The 20,358-nt window shown below is 49.3% G+C and overlaps 1 protein-coding gene across 1 annotated transcript in view; it reads left to right on the plus strand.

Moving 5' to 3' along the window:
• Nucleotides 1-18,887, plus strand: part of LOC112259652 (protein FAM102B) — a 39,819-nt gene extending 20,932 nt beyond the window's left edge. The window contains exons 6-11 of the mRNA XM_042329012.1: nt 7,274-7,380; nt 12,755-12,850; nt 13,056-13,293; nt 14,524-14,660; nt 18,062-18,125; nt 18,528-18,887. Of these exons, the coding sequence (XP_042184946.1) occupies nt 7,274-7,380; nt 12,755-12,850; nt 13,056-13,293; nt 14,524-14,660; nt 18,062-18,125; nt 18,528-18,570 (685 nt within the window). The 3' untranslated portion in view covers nt 18,571-18,887. The remainder of the gene's footprint in view (nt 1-7,273; nt 7,381-12,754; nt 12,851-13,055; nt 13,294-14,523; nt 14,661-18,061; nt 18,126-18,527) is intronic.
• Nucleotides 18,888-20,358: the final 1,471 nt, after the last annotated feature.

Genomic DNA, 20,358 nt, shown 5'->3' on the forward strand with positions numbered 1-20,358 from the left:
CGTTAGAGAGCCTCTATAGAGCTGTTATAGAGCCGTTAGAGAGCCTCTATAGAGCTCTTATAGAGCCTTTATAGAACTGTTATAGAACCTTTATAGAGCTGTTATAGAGCCATTATAGAGCTGTTATAGAACTGTTATAGAGCCATTATAGAACAGTTATAGAGCCTTTAGAGAGCTGTTATAGAGCGTTTATAGTCTGTTTAGAGCGGACAATAAAACCCCTTTGTTTCTGAGTGTGGGGTAACTGAGCGCGCTGAGTCACAGAGGAAGACAAGCCAGAGAACAAACAGACAGACTCACGATATTGTACTCACTAGTATTGAGCCTGATATCATTTTACTATGTAGGTGGAAGGGGGGGGAATGGATTCTAATATACTGCTGGGATCTAGATGCCAGAATCAGAATCAGAATCAGTCCCCACATACACAGTGAATGTTGAGTTGGTTAGTGTGGGAGGGTTGCCTTGGCTGAGGCCTCTGATAAAGCAGTGAACTGGTAGGATGGTTAGTGTGGGAGGGTTGCCTTGGTTGAGGCCTCTGATAAAGCAGTGAACTGGAGAGATTCCAGCAGAACACTTTCATGCAATCATAAATTGCCGGAGTGTCTCTGAGTACTCTGTGTGTGTGTGTGTGTGTGTGTGTGTGTGTGTGTGTGTCTTACTGAACTGTCCTACAGAATGTAACTCACACACAGTGTGTGCGTTGGACATATTTCAGAGCTCTGTGGAAAGAAAGCCAAGGCTTTATCGTAAGAGCAGAAACCACTCCAAAACTTCTGACATCACACCCACACCTCCTCACATTCATCACATAATGTCACACTCGCTTTCTCCCCCTCTGTTATCTCTCTGTTTAACCCCCCTCTCTGTATCTCTGTTTAACTTTCTCCCCCCTCTCTGTATCTCTGTTTAACTTTCTCCCCCCTCTGTATCTCTGTTTAACTTTCTCCCCCTCTCTGTATCTCTGTTTAACTTTCTCCCCCTCTCTGTATCTCTGTTTAACTTTCTCCCCCCTCTCTGTATCTCTGTTTAACTTTCTCCCCCTCTCTGTATCTCTGTTTAACTCCCCCTCTCTGTATCTCTGTTTAACTTTCTCCCCCCTCTCTGTATCTCTGTTTAACTTTCTCCCCCTCTGTTATCTCTCTGTTTAACTTTCACCCCCCCTCTCTGTATCTCTGTTTAACTTTCTCCCCCTCTCTGTATCTCTGTTTAACTTTCTCCCCCTCTCTGTATCTCTGTTTAACTTTCTCCCCCTCTCTGTATCTCTGTTTAACTTTCTCCCCCTCTCTGTATCTCTGTTTAACTCCCCCCTCTGTATCTCTGTTTAACTTTCTCCCCCTCTCTGTATCTCTGTTTAACTTTCTCCCCCTCTGTTATCTCTCTGTTTAACTTTCACCCCCCTCTCTCTGCATCTCTGTTTAACTTTCTCCCCCCTCTCTGTATCTCTGTTTAACTTTCTCCCCCTCTCTGTATCTCTGTTTAACTTTCTCCCCTCCTCTCTGTATCTCTGTTTAACTTTCTCCCCCCTCTCTGTATCTCTGTTTAACTTTCTCCCCCTCTGTATCTCTGTTTAACTTTCTCCCCCCTCTCTGTATCTCTGTTTAACTTTCTCCCCCTCTCTGTATCTCTGTTTAACCCCCCTCTCTGTATCTCTGTTTAACTTTCTCCCCCTCTCTGTATCTCTGTTTAACTTTCTCCCCTCTCTGTTATCTCTGTTTAACCCCCCTCTCTGTATCTCTGTTTAACTTTCTCCCCCCTCTCTGTATCTCTGTTTAACTTTCTCCCCCTCTCTGTATCTCTGTTTAACTTTCTCCCCCTCTCTGTATCTCTGTTTAACTTTCTCCCCCTCTCTGTATCTCTGTTTAACCCCCCCTCTGTATCTCTGTTTAACTCCCCCCTCTCTGTATCTCTGTTTAACTCCCCCTCTCTGTATCTCTGTTTAACTTTCTCCCCCTCTCTGTATCTCTGTTTAACTTTCTCCCCCCTCTCTGTATCTCTGTTTAACTTTCTCCCCCTCTCTGTATCTCTGTTTAACTTTCTCCCCCTCTCTGTATCTCTGTTTAACTTTCTCCCCCTCTCTGTATCTCTGTTTAACTTCTCTGTATCTCTGTTTAACTCCCCCCTCTCTGTATCTCTGTTTAACTTTCTCCCCCCTCTCTGTATCTCTGTTTAACTTTCTCCCCCCTCTCTGTATCTCTGTTTAACTTTCTCCCCCCTCTCTGTATCTCTGTTTAACTTTCTCCCCCCTCTCTGTATCTCTGTTTAACCCCCCTCTCTGTATCTCTGTTTAACTTTCTCCCCCTCTCTGTATCTCTGTTTAACTCCCCCTCTCTGTATCTCTGTTTAACTTTCTCCCCCTCTCTGTATCTCTGTTTAACTTTCTCCCCCTCTCTGTATCTCTGTTTAACTTTCTCCCCCCTCTGTATCTCTGTTTAACTTTCTCCCCCCTCTCTGTATCTCTGTTTAACTTTCTCCCCCTCTCTGTATCTCTGTTTAACTTTCTCCCCCCTCTGTATCTCTGTTTAACTTTCTCCCCCCTCTGTATCTCTGTTTAACTTTCTCCCCCCTCTCTGTATCTCTGTTTAACTTTCTCCCCCTCTCTGTATCTCTGTTTAACTTTCTCCCCCTCTCTGTATCTCTGTTTAACTTTCTCCCCCCTCTCTGTATCTCTGTTTAACTTTCTCCCCCTCTCTGTATCTCTGTTTAACTTTCTCCCCCCTCTCTGTATCTCTGTTTAACTTTCTCCCCCTCTCTGTATCTCTGTTTAACTTTCTCCCCCTCTCTGTATCTCTGTTTAACTTTCTCCCCCTCTCTGTATCTCTGTTTAACTTTCTCCCCCTCTCTGTATCTCTGTTTAACTTTCTCCCCCCTCTGTATCTCTGTTTAACTTTCTCCCCCCTCTCTGTATCTCTGTTTAACTTTCTCCCCCCTCTCTGTATCTCTGTTTAACTTTCTCCCCCTCTCTGTATCTCTGTTTAACTTTCTCCCCCTCTCTGTATCTCTGTTTAACTTTCTCCCCCCTCTCTGTATCTCTGTTTAACTTTCTCCCCCTCTGTATCTCTGTTTAACTTTCTCCCCCCTCTCTGTATCTCTGTTTAACTTTCTCCCCCTCTCTGTATCTCTGTTTAACTTTCTCCCCCTCTCTGTATCTCTGTTTAACTTTCTCCCCTCTCTGTATCTCTGTTTAACTTTCTCCCCCTCTCTGTATCTCTGTTTAACTTTCTCCCCCTCTCTGTATCTCTGTTTAACTTTCTCCCCTCCTCTCTGCATCTCTGTTTAACTTTCTCCCCCTCTCTGTATCTCTGTTTAACTCCCCCCTCTCTGCATCTCTGTTTAACTTTCTCCCCCTCTCTGTATCTCTGTTTAACTTTCTCCCCCCTCTCTGTATCTCTGTTTAACTTTCTCCCCCTCTCTGTATCTCTGTTTAACTTTCTCCCCCCTCTCTGTATCTCTGTTTAACTTTCTCCCCCCTCTGTATCTCTGTTTAACTTTCTCCCCCCTCTCTGTATCTCTGTTTAACTTTCTCCCCCTCTCTGTATCTCTGTTTAACTTTCTCCCCTCTCTCTGTATCTCTGTTTAACTTTCTCCCCCTCTCTGTATCTCTGTTTAACTTTCTCCCCCCTCTCTGTATCTCTGTTTAACCCCCCTCTCTGTATCTCTGTTTAACTTTCACCCCCTCTGTATCTCTGTTTAACTTTCTCCCCCCTCTCTGCATCTCTGTTTAACTTTCTCCCCCCTCTCTGTATCTCTGTTTAACTCCCCCCTCTCTGCATCTCTGTTTAACTTTCTCCCCCTCTCTGTATCTCTGTTTAACTTTCTCCCCCTCTCTGTATCTCTGTTTAACTTTCTCCCCTCCTCTCTGTATCTCTGTTTAACTTTCTCCCCCTCTCTGCATCTCTGTTTAACTTTCTCCCCCTCTCTGCATCTCTGTTTAACTTTCTCCCCCTCTCTGCATCTCTGTTTAACTTTCTCCCCTCCTCTCTGTATCTCTGTTTAACTTTCTCCCCCCTCTCTGCATCTCTGTTTAACTTTCTCCCCTCCTCTCTGTATCTCTGTTTAACTTTCTCCCCCTCTCTGCATCTCTGTTTAACTTTCTCCCCCCTCTGTATCTCTGTTTAACTTTCTCCCCCTCTCTGTATCTCTGTTTAACTTTCTCCCCTCTCTGCATCTCTGTTTAACTTTCTCCCCCTCTCTGTATCTCTGTTTAACTTTCTCCCCCTCTCTGTATCTCTGTTTAACTTTCTCCCCCCTCTCTGTATCTCTGTTTAACTTTCTCCCCCTCTGTATCTCTGTTTAACTTTCTCCCCCTCTCTGTATCTCTGTTTAACTTTCTCCCCTCCTCTCTGCATCTCTGTTTAACTTTCTCCCCCTCTCTGTATCTCTGTTTAACTTTCTCCCCCCTCTCTGTATCTCTGTTTAACTTTCTCCCCCCTCTCTGTATCTCTGTTTAACTTTCTCCCCTCCTCTCTGCATCTCTGTTTAACTTTCTCCCCTCCTCTCTGCATCTCTGTTTAACTTTCTCCCCCCTCTCTGCATCTCTGTTTAACTTTCTCCCTCCTCTCTGTATCTCTGTTTAACTTTCTCCCCTCCTCTCTGTATCTCTGTTTAACTTTCTCCCCCCTCTCTGTATCTCTGTTTAACTTTCTCCCCCTCTCTGCATCTCTGTTTAACTTTCTCCCCCTCTCTGCATCTCTGTTTAACTTTCTCCCCCTCTCTGCATCTCTGTTTAACTTTCTCCCCTCCTCTCTGTATCTCTGTTTAACTTTCTCCCCCCTCTGTATCTCTGTTTAACTTTCTCCCCCCTCTCTGTATCTCTGTTTAACTTTCTCCCCTCCTCTCTGTATCTCTGTTTAACTTTCTCCCCCTCTCTGTATCTCTGTTTAACTTTCTCCCCCTCTCTGTATCTCTGTTTAACTTTCTCCCCTCCTCTCTGCATCTCTGTTTAACTTTCTCCCCTCCTCTCTGTATCTCTGTTTAACTTTCTCCCCCTCTCTGTATCTCTGTTTAACTTTCTCCCCCCTCTCTGTATCTCTGTTTAACTTTCTCCCCCCTCTCTGCATCTCTGTTTAACTTTCTCCCCCCTCTGTATCTCTGTTTAACTTTAAAAGAAGTGAGAGACGTGGTGGTTTCCTGGGTTGTAAAAGAAGTGAGAGACGTGGTGGTTTCCTGGGTTGTAAAAGAAGTGAGAGACGTGGTGGTTTCTGGGTTGTAAAAGAAGTGAGAGACGTGGTGGTTTCCTGTGTTGTAAAAGAAGTGAGAGACGTGGTGGTTTCCTGGGTTGTAAAAGAAGTGAGAGACGTGGTGGTTTCCTGTGTTGTAAAAGAAGTGAGAGACGTGGTGGTTTCCTGTGTTGTAAAAGAAGTGAGAGACGTGGTGGTTTCCTGTGTTGTAAAAGAAGTGAGAGACGTGGTGGTTTCCTGTGTTGTAAAAGAAGTGAGAGACGTGGTGGTTTCCTGTGTTGTAAAAGAAGTGAGAGACGTGGTGGTTTCCTGTGTTGTAAAAGAAGTGAGAGACGTGGTGGTTTCCTGGGTTGTAAAAGAAGTGAGAGACGTGGTGGTTTCCTGTGTTGTAAAAGAAGTGAGAGACGTGGTGGTTTCCTGGGTTGTAAAAGAAGTGAGAGACGTGGTGGTTTCCTGTGTTGTAAAAGAAGTGAGAGACGTGGTGGTTTCCTGGGTTGTAAAAGAAGTGAGAGACGTGGTGGTTTCCTGGGTTGTAAAAGAAGTGAGAGACGTGGTGGTTTCCTGGGTTGTAAAAGAAGTGAGAGACGTGGTGGTTTCCTGTGTTGTAAAAGAAGTGAGAGACGTGGTGGTTTCCTGGGTTGTAAAAGAAGTGAGAGACGTGGTGGTTTCCTGGGTTGTAAAAGAAGTGAGAGACGTGGTGGTTTCCTGGGTTGTAAAAGAAGTGAGAGACGTGGTGGTTTCCTGGGTTGTAAAAGAAGTGAGAGACGTGGTGGTTTCCTGTGTTGTAAAAGAAGTGAGAGACGTGGTGGTTTCCTGTGTTGTAAAAGAAGTGAGAGACGTGGTGGTTTCCTGTGTTGTAAAAGAAGTGAGAGACGTGGTGGTTTCCTGTGTTGTAAAAGAAGTGAGAGACGTGGTGGTTTCCTGTGTTGTAAAAGAAGTGAGAGACGTGGTGGTTTCCTGTGTTGTAAAAGAAGTGAGAGACGTGGTGGTTTCCTGGGTTGTAAAAGAAGTGAGAGACGTGGTGGTTTCCTGTGTTGTAAAAGAAGTGAGAGACGTGGTGGTTTCCTGTGTTGTAAAAGAAGTGAGAGACGTGGTGGTTTCCTGTGTTGTAAAAGAAGTGAGAGACGTGGTGGTTTCCTGTGTTGTAAAAGAAGTGAGAGACGTGGTGGTTTCCTGTGTTGTAAAAGAAGTGAGAGACGTGGTGGTTTCCTGGGTTGTAAAAGAAGTGAGAGACGTGGTGGTTTCCTGTGTTGTAAAAGAAGTGAGAGACGTGGTGGTTTCCTGTGTTGTAAAAGAAGTGAGAGACGTGGTGGTTTCCTGGGTTGTAAAAGAAGTGAGAGACTTGGTGGTTTCCTGTGTTGTAAAAGAAGTGAGAGACGTGGTGGTTTCCTGTGTTGTAAAAGAAGTGAGAGACTTGGTGGTTTCCTGTGTTGTAAAAGAAGTGAGAGACGTGGTGGTTTCCTGTGTTGTAAAAGCGGGGTTATTAAATATAACCGGAAATATAGCTTATGAAAACCTTTTAGGATCTTATTACAGATCAGAACTTCTGTTAGGGTATTATTAATGTCCTCTACTGTGATTGATGTCCTCTACTGTGATTGATGTCCTCTACTGCGATTGATGTCCTCTACTGTGATTGATGTCCTCTACTGTGATTGATGTCCTCTACTGTGATTGATGTCCTCTACTGCGATTGATGTCCTCTACTGCGATTGATGTCCTCTACTGCGATTGATGTCCTCTACTGCGATTGATGTCCTCTACTGCGATTGATGTCCTCTACTGCGATCGATGTCCTCTACTGCGATCGATGTCCTCTACTGTAGATCTGTGCAGTCAGTTCTAAGGTTGTTTATAGGAAGGGAAGGGTCATGTAATGTCATAAAGGTTGTAGGCAGGATGGTTGTATAAGATGTGTTTATACCATTTAGCCAGTCACTTTCAAATGACCGTATGAACAAACAGATGGACATCCTCAAACCAACCAACAACCGTACATTGTAGCAAGTAGGTTTGGAACAGGTGTGTGGGGTGTTGGGTTTGGGTTGTAAAATGGGTCAGGGTGAATGTGAATGTCCCTGTGTCCCCTTTAGGCCACCGTCCACAGCCATGAAACTGGGCATCCAGCAGGCAGAGGCAGGGTGTCTCTACGAAGACAGGAAGGGAGGGGACACCCACACACCCTGCCTCCCCATACCAGGTACACATACACACCCACACCCTGCTTCTCCATACCAGGAAAACACACAGACCCTGCCTCCCCATACCAGGTACACACACACACCCACATCCTGCTTCTCCATACCAGGAAAACACCCACATCCTGCCTCCCCATACCAGGTACACACACACACACACCCACATCCTGCCTCCCCATACCAGGTACACACACACACCCTGCCTCCCCATACCAGGTACACACACACACACCCTGCCTCCCCATACCAGGTACACACACACACACACCCCTGCCTCCCCATACCAGGTACACACACACACACCCTGCCTCCCCATACCAGGTACACACACACACACCCTGCCTCCCCATACCAGGTACACACACACACACCCTGCCTCCCCATACCAGGTACACACACACACACCCTGCCTCCCCATACCAGGTACACAGCCACACCCTGCCTCCCCATACCAGGTACACACACACACACCCTTCCTCCCCATACCAGGAAAACAGTCACACCCTGCCTCCCCATACCAGGAAAACACACACACCCTGCCTCCCCATTCCAGGAAAACACACACACCCTGCCTCCCAATACCAGGTACACACACACACCCCGCCTCTGGGTACCAGGAAAACACACACACACACACCACACCCTGTCTCCTCGTACACACACACCCTGTCTCCCCATACACACACACCCTGTCTCCCCATACACACACACCCTGTCTCCCCATACACACACACCCTGTCTCCCCATACACACACACCCTGTCTCCCCATACACACACACCCTATCTCCCCATACACACACACCTGTCTCCCCATAAACACACACCCTGTCTCCCCATACACACACACCCTGTCTCCCCATACACACACACCCTGTCTCCCCATACACACACACACCCTGTCTCCCCATACACACACCCTGTCTCCCCATACACACACACCCTGTCTCCCCATACACACACCGCCTGTCTCCCCGTACACACACCGCCTGTCTCCCCATACACACACACCCTGTCTCCCCATACACACACACCCTGTCTCCCCATACACACACCGCCTGTCTCCCCGTACACACACACCCTGTCTCCCCATACACACACACCCTGTCTCCCCATACACATACACCCTGTCTCCCCATACACACACACCCTGTCTCCCCATACACACACACACACACACCCTGTCTCCCCGTACACACACACCCTGTCTCCCCATACACACACACCCTGTCTCCCCACACACACAGCCTGTCTCCCCATACACACACACCCTGTCTCCCCATAAACACACACCCTGTCTCCCCGTACACACACACCCTGTCTCCCCCGTACACACACACACCTGTCTCCCCACACACACACACCCTGTCTCCCCATACACACACACCCTGTCTCCCCATACACACACACCCTGTATCCCCACACACACAGCCTGCCTCCCCATACACACACACCCTGTCTCCCCATACACACACACCCTGTCTCCCCACACACACACCCTGTCTCCCCATACACACACACCCTGTCTCCCCCATACACACACACCCTGTCTCCCCACACACACACCCTGTCTCCCCATACACACACACCCTGTCTCCCCATACACACACCCTGTCTCCCCACACACACACACCCTGTCTCCCCACACACACACCCTGTCTCCCCACACACACACACCCTGTCTCCCCACACACACACACCCTGTCTCCCCACACACACACACCCTGTCTCCCCACACACACACACCTGTCTCCCCATACACACACACCCTGTCTCCCCATAAACACACACCCTGTCTCCCCATACACACACACCCTGTCTCCCCATACACACACACCCTGTCTCCCCATACACACACACCCTGTCTCCCCATACACACACCCTGTCTCCCCATACACACACACCCTGTCTCCCCATACACACACCGCCTGTCTCCCCGTACACACACACCCTGTCTCCCCATACACACACACCCTGTCTCCCCATACACATACACCCTGTCTCCCCATACACACACACCCTGTCTCCCCGTACACACACACACACCCTGTCTCCCCGTACACACACACACCCTGTCTCCCCATACACACACACCCTGTCTCCCCACACACACAGCCTGTCTCCCCATACACACACACCCTGTCTCCCCATACACACACACCCTGTCTCCCCATACACACACACCCTGTCTCCCCATACACACACACCCTGTCTCCCCATACACACACACCCTGTCTCCCCATACACACACACCCTGTCTCCCCATACACACACACCCTGTCTCCCCGTACACACACACCCTGTCTCCCCATACACACACACCCTGTCTCCCCATACACACACACCCTGTCTCCCCATACACACACACCCTGTCTCCCCGTACACACACACTCTGTCTCCCCGTACACACACACCCTGTCTCCCCGTACACACACACCCTGTCTCCCCGTACACACACACCCTGTCTCCCCACACACACACACCTGTCTCCCCGTACACATACACACCCTGTCTCCCCATACACACACACCCTGTCTCCCCATACACACACACCCTGTATCCCCACACACACAGCCTGCCTCCCCATACACACACACCCTGTCTCCCCATACACACACACCCTGTCTCCCCATACACACACACCCTGTCTCCCCACACACACACCCTGTCTCCCCATACACACACACCCTGTCTCCCCACACACACCCTGTCTCCCCATACACACACACCCTGTCTCCCCATACACACACACCCTGTCTCCCCATACACACACACCCTGTCTCCCCATACACACACACCCTGTCTCCCCATACACACACACCCTGTCTCCCCATACACACACACCCTGTCTCCCCATACACACAGCCTGTCTCCCCATACACACACACCCTGTCTCCCCATACACACACACCCTGTCTCCCCATACACACACACCCTGTCTCCCCATACACACACACCCTGTCTCCCCACACACACAGCCTGTCTCCCCATACACACACACCCTGTCTCCCCATACACACAGCCTGTCTCCCCATACACACACACCCTGTCTCCCCGTACACACACACCCTGTCTCCCCATACACACACACCTGTCTCCCCATACACACACAGCCTGTCTCCCCACACACACAGCCTGTCTCCCCATACACACACACAGCCTGTCTCCCCACACACACACCTGTCTCCCCACACACACAGCCTGTCTCCCCACACACACACACCCTGTCTCCCCACACACACAGCCTGTCTCCCCATACACACACACCCCCTGTCTCCCCATACACACACACCCTGTCTCCCCATACACACACACCCTGTCTCCCCATACACACACACCCTGTCTCCCCATACACACACCGCCTGTCTCCCCATACACACACCGCCTGTCTCCCCATACACACACACCCTGTCTCCCCATACACACACACCCTGTCTCCCCACACACACACACCCTGTCTCCCCATACACACACACCCCCTGTCTCCCCATACACACACACCCTGTCTCCCCATACACACACACCCTGTCTCCCCATACACACACACCCTGTCTCCCCATACACACACACCCTGTCTCCCCATACACACACACCCTGTCTCCCCATACACACACACCCTGTCTCCCCATACACACACACCCTGTCTCCCCATACACACACCCTGTCTCCCCATACACACACACCCTGTCTCCCCATACACACACACCCTGTCTCCCCACACACACAGCCTGTCTCCCCATACACACACACCCTGTCTCCCCGTACACACACACCCTGTCTCCCCGTACACACACACCCTGTCTCCCCACACACACACACCCTGTCTCCCCATACACACACACCCTGTCTCCCCGTACACACACACCCTGTCTCCCCATACACACACACCCTGTCTCCCCATACACACACACCCTGTCTCCCCACACACACACCCCTGTCTCCCCACACACACACACCCTGTCTCCCCATACACACACACACCCTGTCTCCCCACACACACAGCCTGTCTCCCCACACACACAGCCTGTCTCCCCACACACACAGCCTGTCTCCCCCCCACACACACCCTGTCTCCCCACACACACACACCTGTCTCCCCATACACACACACCCTGTCTCCCCATACACACAGCCTGTCTCCCCACACACACACCCTGTCTCCCCACACACACACCCTGTCTCCCCACACACACACACCCTGTCTCCCCACACACACACCTGTCTCCCCACACCCTGTCTCCCCACACACACACCCTGTCTCCCCACACACACACACCCTGTCTCCCCACACACACACCCTGTCTCCCCACACACACACACCCTGTCTCCCCACACACACAGCCTGCCTCTGCGTACACACACACCCTGTCTCCCCACACACACACCCTGTCTCCCCACACACACAGCCTGTCTCCCCACACACACACCCTGTCTCCCCATACACACACACCCTGTCTCCCCACACACACACCCTGTCTCCCCACACACACACCCTGTCTCCCCATACACACACACCCTGTCTCCCCATACACACAGCCTGCCTCTGCATACACACACACCCTGTCTCCCCATACACACACACCCTGTCTCCCCACACACACACCCTGTCTCCCCATACACACACCCTGTCTCCCCATACACACACACCCTGTCTCCCCATACACACACACCCTGTCTCCCCACACACACACCCTGTCTCCCCACACACACACCCTGTCTCCCCACACACACACCCTGTCTCCCCACACACACACCCTGTCTCCCCACACACACACCCTGTCTCCCCACACACACACCCTGTCTCCCCACACACACACCCTGTCTCCCCACACACACAGCCTGTCTCCCCATACACACACACCCTGTCTCCCCACACACACACCCTGTCTCCCCACACACACACCCTGTCTCCCCACACACACACCCTGTCTCCCCACACACACACCCTGTCTCCCCACACACACAGCCTGCCCCCACACACACACCCTGTCTCCCCACACACACAGCCTGCCTCCCCATACACACACACCCTGTCTCCCCACACACACACCCTGTCTCCCCACACACACACCCTGTCTCCCCACACACACACCCTGTCTCCCCACACACACACACAGCCTGTCTCCCCATACACACACCCTGTCTCCCCATACACACACAGCCTGCCCCCCCACACACACACCCTGTCTCCCCACACACACAGCCTGCCTCTGCGTACCAGGAACACTCACCCAAACACTCACATCCCGCCAGCTCTGGACACTTTTGAATTGATTTACAGCAGTATGGCAGGATTGAACCCTGTTATTCATTAATCATTAGTGCTAATGTTGTGCTGATGTTGTGTCAATGTTGTGCTGCTATCCCCTCCTGCTCAGAGGCCCCAGGGAAGTGTGTGTCTGTTCCTGATGAGCCGAGAGCATCTGGCCACTCTAGAACATCCAGCTATGCCAGCCAACAGTCCAAAGTGTCAGGTATCTAAACACCACGTCTGAACCAGATATTAATTACAAAAGGCTACGCCTTATTATGAATTAAATAAGATTATGAATAGTATGTATGAATGTCTGAAAAGCCATAGCTTGCCCTCAGAGTTATCTTTGTGGTTGTGAAATCTGTCTCCATTAAGTGTCTGCCACTGTCATGTGGAGTGTAACATTGCCTACTCGTTCCCCATAGGCTATAGCTCAGGTCACTCACGTTCCTCCAGCCTATCAGAGCTCACACACAAGAGGAACCCCTCAGCGGGCTCCGCCTCCACAGGCATCGGCAGTATTCCTGAACCCAGCGTGGACCGGGGGGCTGAGAGGGAGGCCCGCTCTACACCTCCTGTCTCTGTCACCTGTTCCTGCTCCCCCGTGCCTGAACACCCCCCCACCCCCGCAAAGAGCTCTGCCTCCTCAGAGAGACTCAGCAGGTAATATCTACACACTTACTCACCTCTGACCTTTCAACCTGAACACCCCCCCCCCCCACCCCCACACAGAGCTCTGCCTCCTCAGAGAGACTCAGCAGATAATATCTACACACTTACTCACCTCTGACCTTTCAACCTGAACACCCCCCTCTCCCACCCCCGCACAGAGCTCTGCCTCCTCAGAGAGACTCAGCAGATAATATCTACACACTTACTCACCTCTGACCTTTCAACCTGAACACCCCCCCACACCCCCACCCCCACACAGAGCTCTGCCTCCTCAGAGAGACTCAGCAGATAATATCTACACACTCACTCACCACTGACCTTTCAACCTGAACACCCCCACACAGAGCTCTGCCTCCTCAGAGAGACTCAGCAGATAATATCTACACACTCACTCACCTCTGACCTTTCAACCCTCACACCCCCCCACCCTCACAGAGCTCTGCCTCCTCAGAGAGACTCAGCAGATAATATCTACACACTCACTTACCACTGACCTTTCAACCTGAACACCCCCACACAGAGCTCTGCCTCCTCAGAGACTCAGCAGATAATATCTACACACTCACTCACCTCTGACCTTTCAACCTGAACACTGCCCACACAGAGCTCTGCCTCCTCAGAGAGACTCAGCAGATAATATCTACACACTCACTTACCACTGACCTTTCAACCTGAACACCCCTACACAGAGCTCTGCCTCCTCAGAGACTCAGCAGATAATATCTACACTCACTCACCTCTGACCTTTCAACCTGAACACCCCTACACAGAGCTCTGCCTCCTCAGAGACTCAGCAGATAATATCTACACACTCACTTACCACTGACCTTTCAACCTGAACACCCCCACACAGAGCTCTGCCTCCTCAGAGAGACTCAGCAGATAATATCTACACACTCACTCACCTCTGACCTTTCAACGGAGTATCACAATGTAATCATCAGACGAGGACAGTAGTCTGTTATGGTGCCTCTGGCAATGTTCCATCTCATCCACCCTTCTTTCTTTCTCACGTGTGTGTGTGTGCATGTGTGTGTATATACATGGTGTGTGTGTATATACATGGTGTGTGTGTATATACATGGTGTGTGTGTATATACATGGTGTGTGTGTATATACATGGTGTGTGTACATACGTTGTGTGTGTGTATATATACATGGTGTGTGTGTGTATATACATGGTGTGTGTGTGTATATACATGGTGTGTGTGTGTGTCTCAGGCATCCAGTGAAGCAGAGCTCGGTGGAGTGTCAGCTGAAGAGGGTAGATGCCACACGGGTCGACGCTGACGACATCGTGGAGAAGATCCTCCAGAGCCAGGACTTCAGCCACGGCCTGCTGGACTCCAGCGCTGAGGGTACGCTCACCACCAGCTCAGAGGACTAGACTTTACCCAGCTCAGACACTTAGACTAGCTCAGAGGACTAGACTTTACCCAGCTCAGACACTTAGACTAGCTCAGAGCACTAGACTTTACCCAGCTCAGACACTTAGACTAGCTCAGAGGGCTAGACTTTACCCAGCTCTCTTTCTTCAGAGACTGCAGCCAAGATTTAGTGGAGTCTATTGTAGAGGAAACTGTTTCCATGGATACTAGCAGGAATATAGGCCATAGTGGAGAGAGAGTTTAGTATGTGAGAGATGACTCCTGGCAGAGCTCTGTATACACCAGTCACATCAGACAGACTCTACTGTCCTGTACACATCACAAGTAATGGTTACTTTCTTCTGCTTTTTTAAAATGTATTTTTATTTCACCTTTATTTAACCAGGTAGGCCAGATCACCTTTATTTAACCAGGTAGGCCAGATCACCTTTATTTAACCAGGTAGGCCAGATCACCTTTATTTAACCAGGTAGGCCAGATCACCTTTATTTAACCAGGTAGGCTAGTTGAGAACAAGTTCTCATTTGCAACTGCGACCTGGCCATGATAAAGCAAAGCAGTGTGACACAGACAACAACACAGAGTTACACATGGAATAAACAATAAACAAGCCAATAACACAAACAGGTCAATGACACAGCAGGGAAAAGGAAGTCTATATACAGTGTGTGCAAAAGGCATGAGGAGGTGGGCAATAAATAGGCCATAGGAGCGAATAATTACAATTTAGCAGATTAACACTGGAGTGATAAATGAGCAGATGATGATGTGCAAGTAGAGATACTGGTGTGCAAAAGAGCAGAAAAGTAAATAAAAACAGTATGGGGATGAGGTAGGTAGATTGTGTGGGTTATTTATAGATGGACTATGTACAGCTACAGTGATCGGTTAGCTGCTCAGATAGTTGATGTTTAAAGTTGGTGAGGGAAATAAAAGTCTCCAACTTCAGCGATTTTTGCAATTCTTTCCAGTCACTGGCAGCAGAGAACTGGAAGGAAAGGCGGCCAATTGAGGTGTTGGCTTTGGGGATGATAAGTGAGATATACCTGCTGGAACGTGTGCTACGGGTGGGTGTTGTTATCGTGACCAGTGAACTGATATAAGGTGGAGCTTTACCTAGACTTATAGATGACCTGTAGCCAGTGGGTCTGGCGACGAATATGTAGCGAGGGCCAGCCAACTAGAGCATACAGGTCGCAGTGGTGGGTGGGAAAAGGTGATTTGGTAACAAAACAGATGGCACTGTGATAGACTGCATCCAGTTTGCTCAGTAGAGTGTTGGAAGCTATTTTGTCGATGACATCGCCGAAGTCGAGGATCAGTAGGATAGTCAGTTTTACTAGGGTAAGTTTGGCGGCGTGAGTGAAGGAGGCTTTGTTGCGAAATAGAAAGCCGATTCTAGATTTGATTTTGGATTGGAGATGTTTAATATGAGTCTGGAAGGACTCTAATGGACTCTAAAGGTACCTAATGGACTTTTTGATTAGCTATTTCAGTTGACTCGTTTTTTCAAAGCCCCTTAACTCCCTGTCTCTCTCACGGTAAAGCCCCTCCACTCCCTGTCTCTCTCACAGTAAAGCCTCTCCACTCCCTGTCTCTCTCACAGTAAAGCCCCTCCACTCCCTGTCTCTCTCACAGTAAAGCCCCTCCACTCCCTGTCTCTCTCACGGTAAAGCCCCTCCACTCCCTGTCTCTCTCACAGTAAAGCCCCTCCACTCCCTGTCTCTCTCACAGTAAAGCCCCTCCACTCCCTGTCTCTCTCACAGTAAAGCCCCTCCACTCCCTGTCTCTCTCACAGTAAAGCCCCTCCACTCCCTGTCTCTCTCACAGTAAAGCCCCTCCACTCCCTGTCTCTCTCACAGTAAAGCCCCTCCACTCCCTGTCTCTCTCACGGTATAAAGCCCCTCCACTCCCTGTCTCTCTCACAGTAAAGCAAATCAAATGTTATTAGTCACATGCGCCGAATACAACAGGTATTTAACCGTCTCTCCACCTTACAGTGAAATGCTTACTTACGAGCCCCCAACCAACAATGCAGTTTAAAAAAAATATGGATAAGAATAAGAAATAAAAGCAACAAGTAATTATAGAGCAGCAGTAAAATAACAGTAGCGAGACTCTATACAGGGGGGTACCGGTACAGAGTCAATGTGCGGGGGCACCGGTTAGTTGAGGTAATATGTACATGTAGGTAGAGTTATTAAAGTGACTTTACATAGATGATAACAACAGAGAGCTGCGGCAGTGTAAAAGAGGGGGGGGGGGGGCAATGCAAATAGTCTGGGTAGCCATTTGATTAGATGTTCAGGAGTCTTATGGCTTGGGGTAGAAGCTGTTAAGGAGCCTCTTGGACCTATACTTGGCGCTCCGGTACCGCTTGCCGTGCAGTAGCAGAGAGAACAGTCTATGACTAGGGTGGCTGAAGTCTGACAATTTTTTGGGCCTTCCTCTGACACCGCCTGATATAGAGGTCCTGGATGGCAGGAAGCTTAGCCCCAGGGATGTACTGGGCCGTTCGACACTACCATCTGTAGTGCCTTGTGTTCGGAGGCCGAGCAGTTGCCATGCCTGTCTCTCTCACAGTAAAGCCCCTCCACTCCCTGTCTCTCTCACAGTAAAGCCCCTCCACTCCCTGTCTCTCTCACGGTAAAGCCCCTCCACTCCCTGTCTCACTCACAGTAAAGCCCCTCCACTCCCTGTCTCTCTCACAGTAAATACCCTCCACTCCCTGTCTCTCTCACAGTAAAGCCCCTCCACTCCCTGTCTCTCTCACGGTAAAGCCCCTCCACTCCCTGTCTCTCTCACGGTAAAGCCCCTCCACTCCCTGTCTCACTCACAGTAAAGCCCCTCCAATCCCTGTCTCTCTCACAGTAAAGCCCCTCCACTCCCTGTCTCTCTCACGGTAAAGCCCCTCCACTCCCTGTCTCTCTCACGGTAAAGCCCCTCCACTCCCTGTCTCTCTCACGGTAAAGCCCCTCCACTCCCTGTCTCTCTCACGGTAAAGCCCCTCCACTCCCTGTCTCTCTCACGGTAAAGCCCCTCCACTCCCTGTCTCTCTCACGGTAAAGCCCCTCCACTCCCTGTCTCTCTCACAGTAAAGCCCCTCCACTCCCTGTCTCTCTCACAGTAAAGCCCCTCCACTCCCTGTCTCTCTCACGGTAAAGCCCCTCCACTCCCTGTCTCTCTCACAGTAAAGCCCCTCCACTCCCTGTCTCTCTCACGGTAAAGCCCCTCTACTCCCTTTCTCTCTCAAACTAAAGAATGCTTGTCAATAACCACTTATTTTTAGATGGCTAAGCAAATAACCACAGGCCATTTTGGCAGCGTGGCGACCTTGCGTTGATTGACAGTATCTTGCTTGTGCGTTACAGAGGAGGGGCTCAGGCTGTTTGTTGGTCCTGGTGGAAGCACAGCGCTGGGAAGCCAACACACCAGGTGGGTGACATTATTACCTAATGCATCAGAAAGTGGGTGACACCATAGAGATAGAATGACTACAAAGGGACACACAACAGCAGGCACTCCTAGCAACAATCACTGTCACTGAATCACGGATAACAGATCACATTTAAAGGGATAGGGCACAATTTTGTCAATTAACTATCTACCTCTAACTTCCTTCATACTGGACGCAGACAAAAAACATGTATCCATTAAGTAGATAAAATACTTAATTGTCAAAATCTTGAACTGTCCCTTTAATGCACAAGGGCCAATCGATAGAATATATGATTAATAGAATGTGATTGTTTGTTGTGAAGTGTTTTTCAGTAACACCCTTTCACTTGTTTGGTGTGAGTTGTTGCTGGTTGGATAATAACGTGTGTTCTCTTTCAGGGTTGGCGCGGGGCCCTACGAGCAGGTGGTGATCAGACGCTAGCCCCCTGGGAGTGGATGTGTCTCATAAGGTGCCAGAACACCACAGAGTCTGACAGAGGGAAATAGATCTCACCTCTATGCAGGACAAACATTTTGTTCCAATGGGAGTCCAGGTCTGAGGTGTGGAACCTGTGTAAGCCTGCTCCCCTAGTGTTGAAGCCAGGAGGTGACCTGAAGTTCATGATTACAACTTGTTCAATAACTTTCAGAAGAAAGAGGATATATTGATATATATACACACACTGTGCAGTCAGAAAGTATTGAGACCCCATGATTCTTTCCACATTTTTTTACAGTCTTATTCTAAAATGGATTTTATATATATATATATATATATATATATATTCAATGTACACACAATACCCCATAATGACAAAGCAACAAAAAAAAATCCGACATTTATTAAAAGTGGAAATATCACATTTACATAAGTATTCAGACCCTTTACTCAGTACTGTGTTGAAGCACATTTGGCAGCGATTACAGCCCTGAGTCTTCTTGGGTATGATGCTACAAGCTTGGCGCTCCTGTATTTGGGGAGTTTCTCCCATTCTTCTCTGCAGATCCTCTCAAGCTCTGTCAGGATGGATGGGGAGCATCGCTGCACAGCTATTTTCAGGTCTCTCCAGAGATGTTCAATCGGGTTAAAGTCCGGGTTCTGGCTGGGCCACTCAAGGACATTCAGATACTTGTCCTAAAGCCACTCCTGCATTTTCGTGTGCTTAGGGTCGCTGTCCTTTTGGAAGGTGAACCTTCGCCCCAGTCTGAGGTCCTGAGCGCTCTGGAGCAGGTTTTCATCAAGGATCTCTTTGTACTTTTCTCCGTTAATCTTTTCCTCGATCCTGACTAGTCTCCCAGTCCCTGCCACTGAAAAACATCCCCACAGCATGATGCTGCCACCAACATGCGTCACCGTAGGGATGGTGCCAGGTTTCTTCCATTCAGGCCAAAGACTTCAATCTTGGTTTCATCAGACCGGAGAACCTTGTTTATCATGGTCTGAGAGTCCTTTAGGCAAACTCCAAGTGGGTAGACATGTGCCTTTTACTGAGGAGTGGCTTCCATCTGGCCACTCTACCATAAAAGCCTGATTGGTTGAGTGCTGCAGAGATGGCTGTCCTTCTGGAAGTTTCTCCCATCTCCACAGAGGAACTGGAGCTCTTTCAGAGTGACCTTTGGGTTCTTGTTCACCTCCCAAACCTTCTCCCCCGACCCTTCTCCCAACCCTTCTCCCCCGAAGTGGCCAACTCTAGGAAGAGTCTTGGTGGTTCCAATCTTCTTCCATTTAATAATGAAGGAGGCCACTGTGTTCTTGGGGACCTTCAATGCTGCAGAAATATTTTGGTACCTTTCCCCAGATCTGTGCCTCGACACAATCCTGTTTTGGAGCTCTACGGATAATTCCTCCGACCTCATGGCTTGGTTTTTGCTCTGATGTGCACTGTCAACTGTGGAACCTTATATAGACAGGTGTGTGCCTTTCCAAATCATAAAAAAAAAAATCTATTTTAGAATAAGGCTGCAACGTAACAAAATATGGAAAAAGGGAAGGGGTCTGAATACTTTCCGAATGCAATGTATATATTGAGTACTGTTGGAATTAAACTGTGCAGAGTGGTATAATGTTCTCTACCCAGAGAGGCTAGACTTTCAATTCTGCAGTACTTCTGTTCAATGAAGACTTCTTGTTATACAAGTAGGAGAATGCTCAGCTCTTACAACAAAAAGGGCTTGTTGTTTTTTAAAATGTTTTTTTTTAGTCCTTCCAAATGGTTCTAGGTTACTCTGG

The sequence above is a fragment of the Oncorhynchus tshawytscha genome, linkage group LG10 (genome assembly GCF_018296145.1).
Source record: "Oncorhynchus tshawytscha isolate Ot180627B linkage group LG10, Otsh_v2.0, whole genome shotgun sequence".
NCBI lineage: Eukaryota > Metazoa > Chordata > Actinopteri > Salmoniformes > Salmonidae > Oncorhynchus > Oncorhynchus tshawytscha.